The sequence below is a fragment of the Corvus kubaryi genome, unplaced genomic scaffold, assembly GCF_017639235.1.
Source record: "Corvus kubaryi isolate FWS band 111438036 unplaced genomic scaffold, C.kubaryi_AGA036_p1.0 split1-37296, whole genome shotgun sequence".
Lineage (NCBI taxonomy): Eukaryota > Metazoa > Chordata > Aves > Passeriformes > Corvidae > Corvus > Corvus kubaryi.
In genome coordinates, this window is record NW_024582075.1 from 1,394,632 (window position 1) to 1,408,853 (window position 14,222).

The following is a 14,222-nucleotide window of genomic DNA, read 5'->3' on the forward strand; positions in this document are numbered from 1 at the left end:
TCGTAATTAAGTATTTCTGCAGAGATTGTGTTGCTTACCAATAGAATGGAATCACTGTCATAACTTGACTTTCCAAACATTCCCTCAGTAGAGAATACTTTGTTTAATTAAAACCACTGATGCGGGCATTTAATGCTCAGAATTGTTGTGAGGTTTGAGCAAAATTGTTGGCAAAATAAGCTGAAAAAACTTAGGCCATGCTTCTTGGCACAAGGTATACTCGGTTATATGGCCAGTTTGTATGTTACTGTATGCTTCAGTAACTTCTAATAATGCAAGCAACTGATGCAAAATATTTTTGTCACTACAGACTTTTTAAGTTCTTACATATTAAATATTTTTAGATATCCTGTTAGATGAATTAAACAAGTCAGTGCTTTAAGATCGTCACAAATTTAAGGAAAATAGTTTTTGCAAGATTAAGAAAAAATTACTTCCTCAGAGATGTTAGTTAAAAATACTTTATTTTTTTTATTGTGTTTTGTGTGCTTCATAAGTATTTTCATCTCTTTTAATGTAAAATTCTTTTTGCACAGATAGTAAAATGAATTTTTTTAGCAGTAAAAACTTTTAAAAATTTATTTAGTTAGTAAGATCAAAGGTTCACATTAGATACATAGATTTTAAAGAATGGTTTGAGCAGATGGGTATTTCAGAGAAAAGAATGTAGGACATAACTTCCATCAGCAAACCAAAAACTCTATGTACCTTTTCAAGAGAGATTTATTCATCAGCATTTTTGTTAAATCAGTGTTTATAACATTTTTTTGAATAAAGAAGGGATCAGGGGTTGGCTAATTTGAGAATCTTAAATTTAAAGGTTACATCAGCAGATTTAGTGCTAAAAAACTAATCTTTTTCTTTTTGTGTAGATGGCCATCCAATAAAAATAAGGTTATATTTTAAACAAGAAAATGTTCTTGTGCCATAATATTTATGTTATATTGTATAACAGCTTTAGATGATGTTGTATATTACGCTACATAAACACTTTTCTTAAACCAGACCCTTTGTATATATACATCTTTCAGTGATTGTTACTGCTGTTATTGCTTCAGCTGATATGATTTTAATTGCTCTTAGGTTGAACTTGAAAGAAAGTTAGAGTCAGCTACCAAGTCAAAGCTCCACTACAAACAACAATGGACAAGGGCTTTGAAAGAACTTGCAAGGATAAAACAGGTATGCAGGTTTTCTTTGGTCATATGAGCCAACCAAGTTAATGTCATGTTGGAAGCTACTAGGATTACTGTTAACTACTGCTTTCACGTTACTTGTTTTTGCAAAGTAAAGCTCTGAGCTATGCTTTTAACAAAAATAAGAACAGCAAAACTGGCTTGTATTTGACTTAGAACTCAGGAAAGGCCAAGGCTGAGCCCTGCAAAGAAGGCTGAAATAGTTAAAAGCAGATGTGATTTGAAAAATAAAAAGTTTAGTTTAATTCCAAATAATGCTGAATCAGCACTCCAGGAAAATGTTTTGCCACTATCCCAACCATCTTGGTCAGTTATAGTACTAATAACTGTTCTGTATTTTAATTGTATAATGAATGAAGGGTAAAGGTGGGAAACAAGTAGTCACTTTTAGAAATAAGGGTTAAGTTTTGATGAATGCTGTAAAGTAAAGAAAAATTAAAATGGAAGTGAAACTTTCCTCTGCTTTTGGAAATTCTGACCTCATACTAATGTGACATGCTATTTCACTGCTAAGTTTTAACAGAGCTCTTGTGTGTCTGTGGGCATCTATATAGATACAGTCATATACTTTTGACTTGAAATTACTGTGTTTAAACTTGCAGTACTAGCAGCTTAATCCTTGCTGAATCCATAGTACATGTTGTATTTTGTCATCTGTGTTTCGTGAATTCCAGTAAACATTACCTAAACAATGTGCTTAGGAATGGCTAGCATTTCCATTGGCCCTGACAAACAAATAAGTAAATAATATATCCCAACTGATTTGCGAACAAACCTTGACATGTACACAAAGCTTCAGAATTTAAGTTTAGTAAAAGGTTTTTATTACCTGTACTTCCAGCTTGTGGAACAGTGTTGGGTTTTCTTACAGATTATAGTACCTGCATTTCTGATAGATTCAGGTTTTGGAGAGTAAAAAGTTAAGCCCATGCTCTTCTAATTTATAACATTTTTTTAATCTATATTTCTGCTTGAAGAGGGTCCACAATCATTATTAGTAAGCAAAAACTAACCTTCATTTGCAGTCTTTAAATTGTGCCTTTTTTGCCAAGTGATAAAAGGAGTCATCTGCAATTTGTGAAACATTTATGTTTGAGAAGGTGATAAGAGGAAAAATATAAATCTTATCTCTCTGATTAATACTTCTTCAGCAATCATGAAATATCCAGCCTATCTTTTCTTGCCATGTTTTAAAATTTCTGTAGAATAAAAGCAGAGCTTGTCACTTGCCATGCTAACACTAATGTATATCACTATCCAGTTCTTATTATGAATTTCATCACCATAGACCTGATGATCTGGATTTATTAATATATGCAGATGGTTTCAACTGAACCTCTTGCTGAAAGTCTGAACCATAAAATAAGTTGGCATGTACAGTGAATTATGCTACCTACAACTTCTCCAACAGAACAAACCCTTTCAAAGTAGTTCTTGTGGGTTGTATACTCCTGTGCTTCATCTATTCGTAGTCTATTGATAAAAGTTTTAAGTGACTTTAGAGAGCCAAATAAAAGTTGAAGCAAATCTGATCAAAAACCATTTGCTGTGTTTTAAATATAAATTTGGAAACTGTAGCTTAAGGAATTCTTGATTTGCTTTAGTTCAGATGATTTGTGCAATTGTGCATAGACTGAACAATTTCTTGTTTGAATTGGATTAGTACCATGTTAATTTTGTGTTGCCTCTGGTGAATAGCCACAGGGCTGTAATCTGTGCCAGTAATTTGTCACACCAAAGCTCTCTAGAGAACTATACAAAACATTTGTGTAGTGAGGATTAGACGCTGAAAGCCGTATCTTAGATTGTTAATAAATGTTAATGACAAAACCCAGCTGGTAAGTCTTGGAAATGAGATCTAATGCTTTGTGCCCATTGCCAAAAAAACGTTTAAACAGAGATTTCCATTACTTAAAGGTGACCCGGTGCAGTCAATTTGTGAATTAAAGAAGCATAATCTACAGGCTAAGCATTTAGTAAAATGCTCTTCTGATTTGCAACCATAAAAGTCAATGTTTCCTTAATTAAAAAGTTTTCTTTTATTTTGGAACTAGTTCTTAGCACACAGCTGGGATAGTTTTATATTTTGCAGAATATCAGAGACACAGTGCGTAACTTAAAGTATGGGACTGCTAATAGAATATGATCTAAGCTTCTCCATGGGTAGGATTTTGAACACTGAACATAGCGCCAGTGTTATTGAAGTACATGAAGGCACACATAAATCATATTTACCTGTACTTTAGAAATACAGAAGTTAGTTAAATTTAAACAGTTTGTAAAGCTGAGTGACAATAGACTTCACCCAGCTTACTTTTCTTTTCTCTGTTACTCAGTGAAAGTCTGTATTAATACTTCATTTCTTATACGCCTGTTCAGCTTTTAGGGAGAAAAACATTTCAACAAATAAGCTACATATCTGTGCACCCAGGTAAATGATGTCATTTCTGGAGATTTCAAGAACTCTTTCAATGTTTGCTGACTGGGTGATCTCAGTACTACACAAATGAGACTTACATTTTTTTTTTTTTTATTTATATGAGCATTATTTCTCGGATGAATCCAGCTGTTTACACAAAACTGCATACATCCTTGTATGTATACACAGAACTTGGATATCAAATTCAGTACCTGTCTGGGTGTAAGAAACATTATATCAAAACAAAAATCAAAACTGGCAGAAATGTCATTTTCTGTAGTTGATAATCTCAGTTAGATTTAATCCAAATAGCCAAAATCTCAAAATATACATGCATTCAGTGTTCTGGGAGAAGTATTTTTTTAAGTCTTCTAATGTGTTTGTGTCTTACAGACCTGTTAGAACCAGCACTGATGCATTTGTTTAAAAGAGCATAGACCATATTGGCTGGCTGACAATTCATTCTGTCTTGTCCAGGATCTTGCTTATCCACTCAGTAATTAATTTTAAGAATTTATAAGTAATTTAGCCAAGGATAGGATGTAAATCTTTGTTTAAAAAAAAAAAGCACACACACAAAAAACCCTCACGTTTGAAAGTCTAAATCTTGGTTAAAAACTGTGTCTTGAAACCATCCAGGCCCTCCTACTGACTTGTCAGCTCTGGGTTATTTTCAGAAAACTTTACTTGAGTTCCTTAGCTTCAATCGTAAGTTTTTCCCACAGACTTACATGGTATGTATGAGTGGGAGAGTGAATAGTGGCTGCTATTTAGCCATTGTTTAGTCTAGTGTATGTATGTTTACATCTCACTTTGGATTTATAGGCAGCTATGGCAAAATAAAGATTGTGCTTCCTTGATTGAAGAGCCTCTTAACTAAAGCACCTGGTGGCATACAGGGATTCTTTTATGATCTGATTATAATTGAAATTTTGATGGTTTTTTTATTATCAGTTAATTTTTATTTAATGCTGATACTTCTGCAGGTTTCAAAACTTATGACTGAGATTTCCACCATACAAGCTTCTAAAACAGTATTCCATGTCTCAAGCACTACATTAGAGATGAAAATTAATGAAGAAAAGTAGTAAAACATTGTAGTAAAATATATGATAACTACAATGCAGACTTGTTTGGTATGGATTTGTTTTGTGGAGGAGAATGACAAAATATGAAATTAGTGAAAGGAATATTGGTGAGACCTTTTATTGAAGGAGGTGGGTGGGGGGCCAAAGGAAAAGTAGCAAAAAGAATGATTAGCAGTGCTGAGGAAGTAGTGCAGGACCAACTAATACATATTATTGAGATAATTTTTGCATATGATATTCTTGATTAATCTGTGGCTGCCCTACTGTGGGATAGTGGCTGATGATTGTTAGGTTATGATGCAAGTGTAATATATTTCCAAGTGTTCTGAGTTTCTGGTGGGTTTCATCTTCTATTCACGAAGTTGCCTTTAGTCCAGCAGTCGATGATTCTGGAGTGTTCCATTAGCTGAAATTTAAAAATGCAAGATTCTAAGTGCTTAGGAACAAAAATTCTAGTACTTCTTACTGAGGTTTAAAACACCCTGTCTAGAATAAGCAGTTGGTAATAAATCTGCAATGCTCCTTATTTTAGGATACATTATAGGAGTAAAGTTTGGAAAGTTAGCCAGAAAGTCTTGACTGAGAATTTTCAGCATGCAGCATGTATGTTTAAACTTGTGTGCACTGAGGTACACTTAAAGAATACCAAGTATTCAATTATAATTTAGTTTTTCAGTATACACAGAATAAAATGAAGATGTTACAAGGGGATTTTAAAATGTTGGACTTAACTTTTGTGTAAAGTAAATGTGCAGAAGTGTTTTATTAATATTGGTATTTTACTTTGAAACATCTCACAATAAATTCTGCTACATTTCTAGTCCTTCTATACAGTAGAGTTCTTCTCCATTTAAAAAAGTGCTTGTTGCTCAGTGGATTGTTACATTGTCATGGAAAAAGTAGGTTTAATACCTGAATGTCTGATAAAGTGACACCAGTTTCATCACTGAGATGAATAAGAAATCCTTCCTTCTCTCTCACCATAACAAAATATAGTCTTTTTATGGCCCCTCAACATATCATAACAAAATTGTATATAAATTAATTCAAAATCAGCATGCCTCCCTTATCAAACTGTTGTAAATTCTTTGCCATCTTCTGGTATTGATGGATTATTAGGAAATGGGTTCCTCTTGCTCTGCTATGAATGGTATACATAGAACAAGTTTTCTGTTATACACCCTACAAATTGTTATGACAGACTTTTTAAAGGAGTCAAAGACTAATGTTGGGAAAGACATTTGAAAATCACAGAGTATGAAGTGTGTAATGTAAATTACACACAGGATCCATCATGAAAGAATCCCTTCTCACTTGTTTTAGTGTCTGTTTTCCGAGCTGGACTGTCATGAACTGAATGGTAGGGATAATCTTGCTTCAGCAAATGTTGATTTTTATTTTTTAAATTTAATATTATTGTGCTTAAATGTCGCTATTTGGGGTCATAGCATGGCATGCCTCTAAAATTCTTGACTTTCAGTGACTTATATTAAATTAATCTGGACTTTTCCCTCAGCAACCCAAATAAGAAAGTGCCAAATATTTGCCATGTTTACATCACAATTGTATTAGTAATCAAATTAAATATCAAATCACCTTTATCTAAAAGGAATTCCTACCCAACATTAGCTTGGAGACAAAATGTACTGATAAAGGTGTTTCTCTCGCCTATTGAGAAAACAAGAATTTAGCACACACTGTATTTAATCTTTCTTCCGTGCAAATCTAGGACTGTTATCCGTAGCAAAGAGCATGGTCTCTAGTGACACTGGTTTTGGTTGGTTCTGTGTTTTTTTGGGGTTTTTTGGATAGAATTTTTCCCCAGAGAAAAATATCAAAAGGAATGGGAACTGAACAAATGATTCTGCAGAAAAGCCTTGCTTTTCCTTCATCTCCCCATGGCTTCTTCATCATTCTGTGTTGTCTTTTTCTTGGTTTAATTAAACATTTTTAAAGGTATTTATTTAAAAAAATTGTGGTTCTGAAATGAACTGATTCAGTGAGGGCATAAAGGACCAAGCTATTAAATAGGATCTGATCAGTATGAAAGCATTAGAAGTAGTGTGTCTTCTTTTTAGTCTGTTTGAGCTTCAGATATTGTTCTGTTAACCTGAAGTATATGTACTTCGTCTAACATATACCTCTCCTTTGAGCTTGTCTAAAATGCCTTTTTTGCTCTCAGATTGCCGTTGTGAGCATGTTGCTGGACAGCAGAAACATGTGGATCATTGAACTTCCCTGCCTGAAATAGTAACACATCAGCTTGTCATGAAACCTGTGGTCCAACACGCACTGCTTCTGGCCAGCATGCAGTTATGCCTTTCTTCTGCAGTGCAGTTGGAAGAATGCTTTCAGAATTTTTCCTCATAGATCTGAGTAATATACTGCACAAACTGAAGGACTGAATTAAAAGGCTTCTACTCGGTGTAGTCACAGTTATGTGATGATTTGTGTTTATGTGGAAGTATTGCTGTCCTAGTAACAAGTGCAACTCTGTTTTGCATTAGTTTTGCAGTATTTAGCTTTTGGTCAATTTTTGCGCAATGTACCTTCAAAAATAATTCTCTCATAGAATTATTGAGATACACAAATTTGACAGACTTAGATTAATACCCCAGCTTCCCATGACAGTACCCCTATTTTAAAATGGGACAATGAGAGCCTGAATAAACTGAACTGCAGAACAAAGAGTTTTCTAAAGTTAATCCTTATCTCATGAGCTGCAAAAAAATTATTGGACTGAAACTAATCATACTACAAATCAGTGTAGGTTGAAAGGCTGATAAGAGATAATGGCAATTAAAAGTCCTCTCTCACGTAAGAGAGTTAAATTTTTGACATCACCTAAGAGGAAAATGTCAATCTCATCCCCCGCTGTAACAAGATGGTTTTCCTACTGATGAGTCAGTTTGCTTGTAAATGCATTCTTATATAATTTATTTTGAGGCCTTCAAGACTCTTACCACTGTTAGATAATGTTAACAGGAAAGCCAGGACATACTAGACAAATTAATTTCAAAACCAGAACTTGGATATGCAGGGTGTATTGTATCTACTTCAGTGATATCTGTGCTAAGTTTCTTTATACTTGTTGTCTAATCAGGAGAAGTAGCTAATCACCAGACTGAATTACTGGATTCTTTACTTATAAAGACAGATACCTAGAAATTTCTAGATTTCTTCTACGTGTACAGGGCAACAGCTCCACCCCTGAGACTAAATAGGACTTCCCAAAGGAGATTTAACGTACTCAAAATTTTATGTCTGCTTGAATTAAGGTGTTAGTTACAACTGGTTTAGCTTGTTTGTTTGTTTGTTTCCTGGAAACAGCAGTATTTTAATTTGCTTAACTTTGTAAAGGATTTAGCTTTAGGAAAATCCTACATAGGAAAATCCAATAGAAAATTGAATGGGGACACCAAGAATAGTGATCGATAGTCTCAAAGAGAAGTAAATATTAGCTTGTCCTTATACTTGTAGATTCTATGTAATTGAGGTAATCAGATTGACTGTCAATCTATTTACTTGTTCTGTTAATTGAAATTGTGCTAGTTTTGTGGCAGCCTGCTTGAGATACGATCATGCTCAGTGTTTTTTCTTACTACCTGCATTTAGCAAAATAAACAACTCAACATTATTGCAACTATCAAAATAGTTGCAATAGTTCCATTCTTCCTCATAGCTCATTTATTCTGTTCTTCCTTGTAGCCTGTTTTATACTTGAAATCTGGCTTTACTGGATACTGTTGCCTATCTACGTATTTGGGAACCAGAGAATACCATTGTGATGTTCGCTGGGACTTTAAGCAAGAAATCCCAACTAAAAGCACTCTCTGCCTCTTCTTTCAAATACTTCAACAGTACTGCTTTATATGTAGCATTTCTTTCCCAGCATAAATGTCTATCTTAATTTAAAACTTTCTGTGTCCAAAAAGCTCCTCACATGCTTAAGTATATTGCTTAAGTGATGCATTTCCACTCTTCGAATAACTTGAATCATGTCTCTAGTTGGAATATACCTAGTTTTGCGTTTCAGCTGTGCTTTTCGTTGGGTGGGAAAGACCCAGCTAGTGAACTGATGTGACATACCAGTCTGGGCCAGCAGTAGATGCACAAGATCTAGAAACCCTGCTTGGATATCTTTGAATATCCTCCAGCAGCCCTCAGTCAGTTAAGTACATCATGAGCCAGCTGCTGCATTCAGGCTATTGTGTTTAATGGACATAAGTGAATGTATTCTTTTTTTAATCTGTTTCCTTTTCATACTAACTCATTTTTCTCTCCATAATATCCCACTCTTTGCACATCTGCGTTTTTGTCACTGAATTACATTGTATCAGCAGCAAACTGTTCATTAGTGATTTCCCCATTTGTGAATATACAGAAGAATATATTCTTGTGGAATCCACTGTTACCTTCTTGCTCTTGTAGAAATGATCAATTGCTATCCTTTCTCTGGTGTTCTAAGCCCTGGGTAAGCTGAGAGTACTTTTCTCTGTCACTGCTTAGTTGTGTGTTCAGTTTTAGGAGGTTTCTTTGTGGTGTTTGGTTGGGATTTTTAAGACTAGTTGGAACAGTGACTTTTCTATAAAAGCTGAATTTGTTCTTCCTAATGTACCCATACATCCTGTTAGGTTTGGGTTATGATTTCAAATAGCTTGGCCACTATGGAAGTAGGTCCTGCTGGTACTTTCTGGTTATTTGTAAGGCCTCTGTTTAAAGAAAGAATAAAATAAAAATTGGAGAAATAGTTACTCTGGTGGTGTCAACACCAATTTTGGTGATGGATTAAGACTAACCTCCGGTCAGTCTCACAACTTTTTGTTTGAATTTCCTTATAGCTCTTGAAAATTTTAAATATCAGCTGTCTATAGTAACTTGTTTTAATATGTACTGTATTTGTAGATTATTCTCAGACTGAAGCAGAATATGTTTTATTACAGTATTCTTCAAATCTTTCCCACATAAAAAGGGGTTTCTCTCACATGGGAACGTCCTTCTGCAATGAATTCTTGATGGGGAAGGAAGGACTATTGCCTTATCTTCACCAAGTGCTTTTTCTATGCTTCAGTCATCTATCAGCTGTAGACTCTTTGGCAGGATTCCTGCTTCTGTTTTTTTTATTAGTATGTATCTCTTTAGCAAGTTGCTCGTCAAGATTTATGACCCGTCTCACTGAAGTTCTAACATTTATTTCAGCTTACTGGTGTATTGAATTTAGTATAAAACCAAAGTTTTTGGAGTCTTTAGGGTTGATTTCTTGCTAAGTACTTCTTCTCTATTGTGTTGTCTGTTCACATTAACAGTTAGTCTTTTTTTATACCAATCCCTTCTGAAATTCAGATTTTCTTGCCAATTATTGATCATCAACAGGGAGTGTTTAAAATGCTGGCAGCTGGAATTCCGGAAACTACCTGATTAAAGTCTTTCAAATATTATGAGGTTGACTGTATAAAAAATATGCTTACACATATCAAACAAAAAAATTACGTTTTTTTACCCCCATATTAAATATAAAAATGATTGTATTAATAATCAAACACTCCAGATGAAGGCAATGTCAAAATTGCAAAGATAAACTTCCACTTCACAATATGCCTAGATCCAGGATGTTTGTGTAACCTCCTGTGTTATTTTTTAACTACCTCAGGTCTTCTGTCTTATTCTGGGTATAAGACTGACTGTACTGAGTTAGTGCACAAAGTCATATGGAAAATGACTGGGAGGAAAACAAGTGGAGAGAAGACCATGTTTCTCACTAAGGCACTTTAATGTCACGAAGTGGTAGTGGACTCAAACTTTAGGTTTTTTAGTATCTGTATAGAGCTTAAAAAATTAGAGCCAAGCAAACTTTCAGAATGGATAGATTGATTTCATTAAATCTACAAAGTAAATTATCTAAAATCTTGCATAGTGCTATACAAATGTAAAAGGACATCTTGCCAGAACTTTGTTTTCAAGGTTTATATTTCAACCACAAGTTGTAATTTCAAAAAGCTGTTTTTGAAGCTTTGGTACTAGACACTGTGGGGCCGATAATGGAAGTTTCCTGCAGCTATTTAGCTTTTATTTTCTCAAAAAAAATTATTTCATACACTATATAGTAAAGGAATAAATCTCATTAGCTTGAGCAGTTCCAGAAGTATAAGTTTTATGCCTACCAACTTAAGCCAAAATTAGTAAGAGAATTTGTTAACATTTTTGCTGTTTTGTTAATGGGGAGATATCTGTGATTGGGCTGCAGCTGATCCAGCCTGGACAGGTTTGCTGTGATCGTGATAGTCACCGGTCTTACTGCATTGTAGATATCACTAGCTAAGTCATTCTGTTAACTCCTACATTTCTAATGCTCCCGGAGATGTAATTGTTATGACTTCATTCCTAAAGTTCCGCTCTGTCACTATAATTAGCACTTCTACATGTAATCATGTAGTCAACTGAGTTATGTCTTCACCCTTTCCCACACAGCGGGAACAAGAAAATGCAATGGCTCACCTTAAAAAGCAGCAGCAAGAGCTCGAGCACATGAGGTTGCGCTATTTGGCAGCAGAAGAAAAAGAGCTGGGGAAAACAGACCGACAAGAGCTGGAGGTTATCAGAAATGAACTTAACAGGTATAAAAGTATTTGTAAGATTCCTCCCCACCTGCTCCCTATCCTTCTTTTTTCTTGCTGTCAGCCTTAAAACAGGAGAAGATTCAATTAAATCAAGATTATAATTGGCTGTCAGTCCAGTGAAAGAGCACTGTTTCATGTCCCTTAGGTAAAGATTGCACATTTATAAAATGCAACAGTATGGCAATATAGCAAAATCCATGTTCAATGCCACCTGGGTTTTTTTTGTTAAGGTCATAGATGTACAGCACCAAGCTTTTTTTTTTTTATTTTAAACCTTCAGTTCTAAGCATAGATGCTGTGTTAATAAAAGAACAAGGCATGTTCTGTTCTTATCTTGAATATATTAAAATTTAAAATTTTATCTAATGTTGTCCTCCAAAAGCTGTCTGCACTGGTTTTGTATGTTGAACCCTTTTAATTTGTTTGCTTTACCAAAGCAGAAGCCTTCATAGCGAGTATCATAGTTACATATGCACATACAAAAAGTTTTGTTAATATTTAAGTATTATATTAACATTTTTTTTTAGTTGTAGTTTTTTTCCCCAGTGACAGAATAATTTTTTACCTTTTACAGATTTCTTTGTTTTGCTTAGTACTTCAGTAGGTGAACTAAAGACTCAACACAAAGATAATCAAAGTGGGGTTTAAGATATCTCATTCTCTAATTCTTCCTATTTTATCGATATCAGGCTAAAACAACAAGAAGAAGAGAGAAAGAAATTGAAAGATGCTACAGATAATTCTGCTGGAAGAGTGGATAGTCTTCATTGTAGAAAACTAAATGAGAATACAGATGATTACCTCTCTCGTCTGATAGAAGAGAGGGATACTCTGTTGAGAACAGGGGTCTATAATCATGAAGACCATATTGTAAGTGAACTTGATCGTCAAATCAGAGAAGTTATTGCAAAAAGGAACATCACTATTTAAAAGCATGCAAGAAGTTTTTACAAAGAGCCAAAATCTGAATGGAGTGACTTTTATAAGCCTATAGTACTTTGCAAAATATGTAATGTCATGCTTTGTTTTGCACATTATAGTCAGCTCTCTTTGAAGTCAATGTAAATATTTGCAACATGTCAAGTTAAGCACAGTTGTAAGATTAATGGGGGCAATGACTGGTTTATAATGTTTTTATACTCATGTGTGTGTATATATAATGTGTTTGTGTAAATATATTTATCTTGTGTACTCTCTTCTGAAATGTTTCCTACCTATTTTTGCATCACCCCGACTAGGTTTACTTGTAACATTTTTAATATTGATTCTAAGATGTTTTTTGGTCAATATTGTTATGATTTCATTCAATTTTTAAAAAAATCTCTTCAGCTATACTAGGGCAAAATGACATCAGCTGTTCTCCCTGTCAAAACTCTTAATTCTGAACTGAAGTACTGACCAAATGTTGCTTTTTTACTAAATGACAAGTAATAAATTTTTGCTTCTCTGACTGTAGCTAACATAACAAAGTTATGTAATAAATAAGAGACAAGGTTTTGAGTGTGACGGGGATAAAATCAAACCTTAGGAAACTGAAGCCAAACCAGTTATTGTTCACTTGTGTAGTTTCTTCTCCAGACACTGGAGGGTGCCTGAGACTTAAATATTGTAAAGACAATGTTGACTAAATTTTCATAACTGGTTGGTTTTTGAACTAGTATTCTATGACTTTCCAGGTGTATTATTTTATGAAATAAAATTTGATTTTAATTAAATATTAAGGACTTTGCATTTATTTTTTAACTGAACAAATAATTTTGTTTACGATTTCTAGTCATATGACAGTCTTTAGTGCTTTAATCCATAAAATAATGAACTTGTTAATCAAGGTTAATTTTGTTTTTTTAGTTTTTTTAATAATTAATTTTTAATTGAGTCTCTTCTGTGCGTATAAAAAAATTACAATCATGTTGCTGTGTGTTTTAAACAAACTTGAGGTTTTTTTCTAGCAAATCAAAGTACTGAGTACAATGAAACAAAATGCTAGTTTTTTTAAAAACACTTACAGACCTCATAATTTAAGCTATTTGGGTCCATTTAGCCATTTGAAAGATCAGAGCTTACAAGGTGCAAAGCATGAATTTTGTGATTATTAAAAAACTTACGTAGAATTTTTTTTTGTTTTATAGTCATTACTCTTAGTGTTCATTGTCTGTATTACAGTGAGGAAATTAATGATAATCTAAGCTTGATGCTTCAGTTTAATCTTTGCCAACACAATTTTTCTCTGCTTCAGTCTGAAGTAGTCCAGAAGCAAAATATATGTTTGTAATAGATATGTATAGCAGATGTGAGTTCTGTATTACTGTCTTTCGAAGAAAATTTTTATGTTGGGTTCCATTTGCCTTTTTATTATCTCAAAGCCATTTTAGAGGTTAGAGTTATTCAGTGGAAAGACCAAATACCATTTTTAAATCAGAAGTATCTCAAAATTTTTTATCTTAATCTCTCTTCATTGTACAAGAATTTCAAACAGATGCATGTGATAAGAAGCCCATTTTAATTTACCCAACATAAAAAGGCTGCTGGAAGTGAGATCTGTGTTTACAGGTTCAGTCCTGGTTCCATAGGCCAGAGAAAATGTGGTGGGAAGAGGAGGAGCTGCTAGACCCTCCTGGAATTCTGGCAAAGAGCTATTGTTTTTATTGCACCCAGATTTCACCGGGGAAGCTGATGGAATTATTTCAAAACAAGTACTCTTACCAATACATTTCTGTGAACACGGGGTGGAGGGTGTGTCAGTTCCATGTCAGATCAATTCCAGCTTCATCTGCCTTAGGATTTGGGTGCAGAACTTGCAGTTCACTTCAAATAAGGAAACTGATTATAGCCTGTATTTGTACAGTCCAGTCTAGCAAAAGCATTAGCCCACTTTAAAATTTAGGGCATTTAGGAACACTGT

The 14,222-nt window shown here is 34.1% G+C and overlaps 1 protein-coding gene across 4 annotated transcripts in view; it reads left to right on the forward strand.

Moving 5' to 3' along the window:
- The window catches only part of CEP120 (centrosomal protein 120), a 37,867-nt gene extending 24,832 nt beyond the window's left edge, over positions 1-13,035 (forward strand). For 3 of the 4 annotated variants that reach the window (XM_042012840.1, XM_042012839.1, XM_042012841.1), the window contains exons 19-21: positions 1,084-1,182; positions 11,172-11,317; positions 12,010-13,035. In XM_042012840.1, coding sequence (XP_041868774.1) covers positions 1,084-1,182; positions 11,172-11,317; positions 12,010-12,250 — 486 coding nt within the window. In that variant the 3' untranslated portion in view covers positions 12,251-13,035. Of the gene's footprint in view, positions 1-1,083; positions 1,183-6,885; positions 8,385-11,171; positions 11,318-12,009 lie in introns of those variants that run through there. The other variant, XM_042012842.1, reaches the window with a different exon arrangement.
- The last annotated feature ends 1,187 nt before the right edge of the window (positions 13,036-14,222 follow it).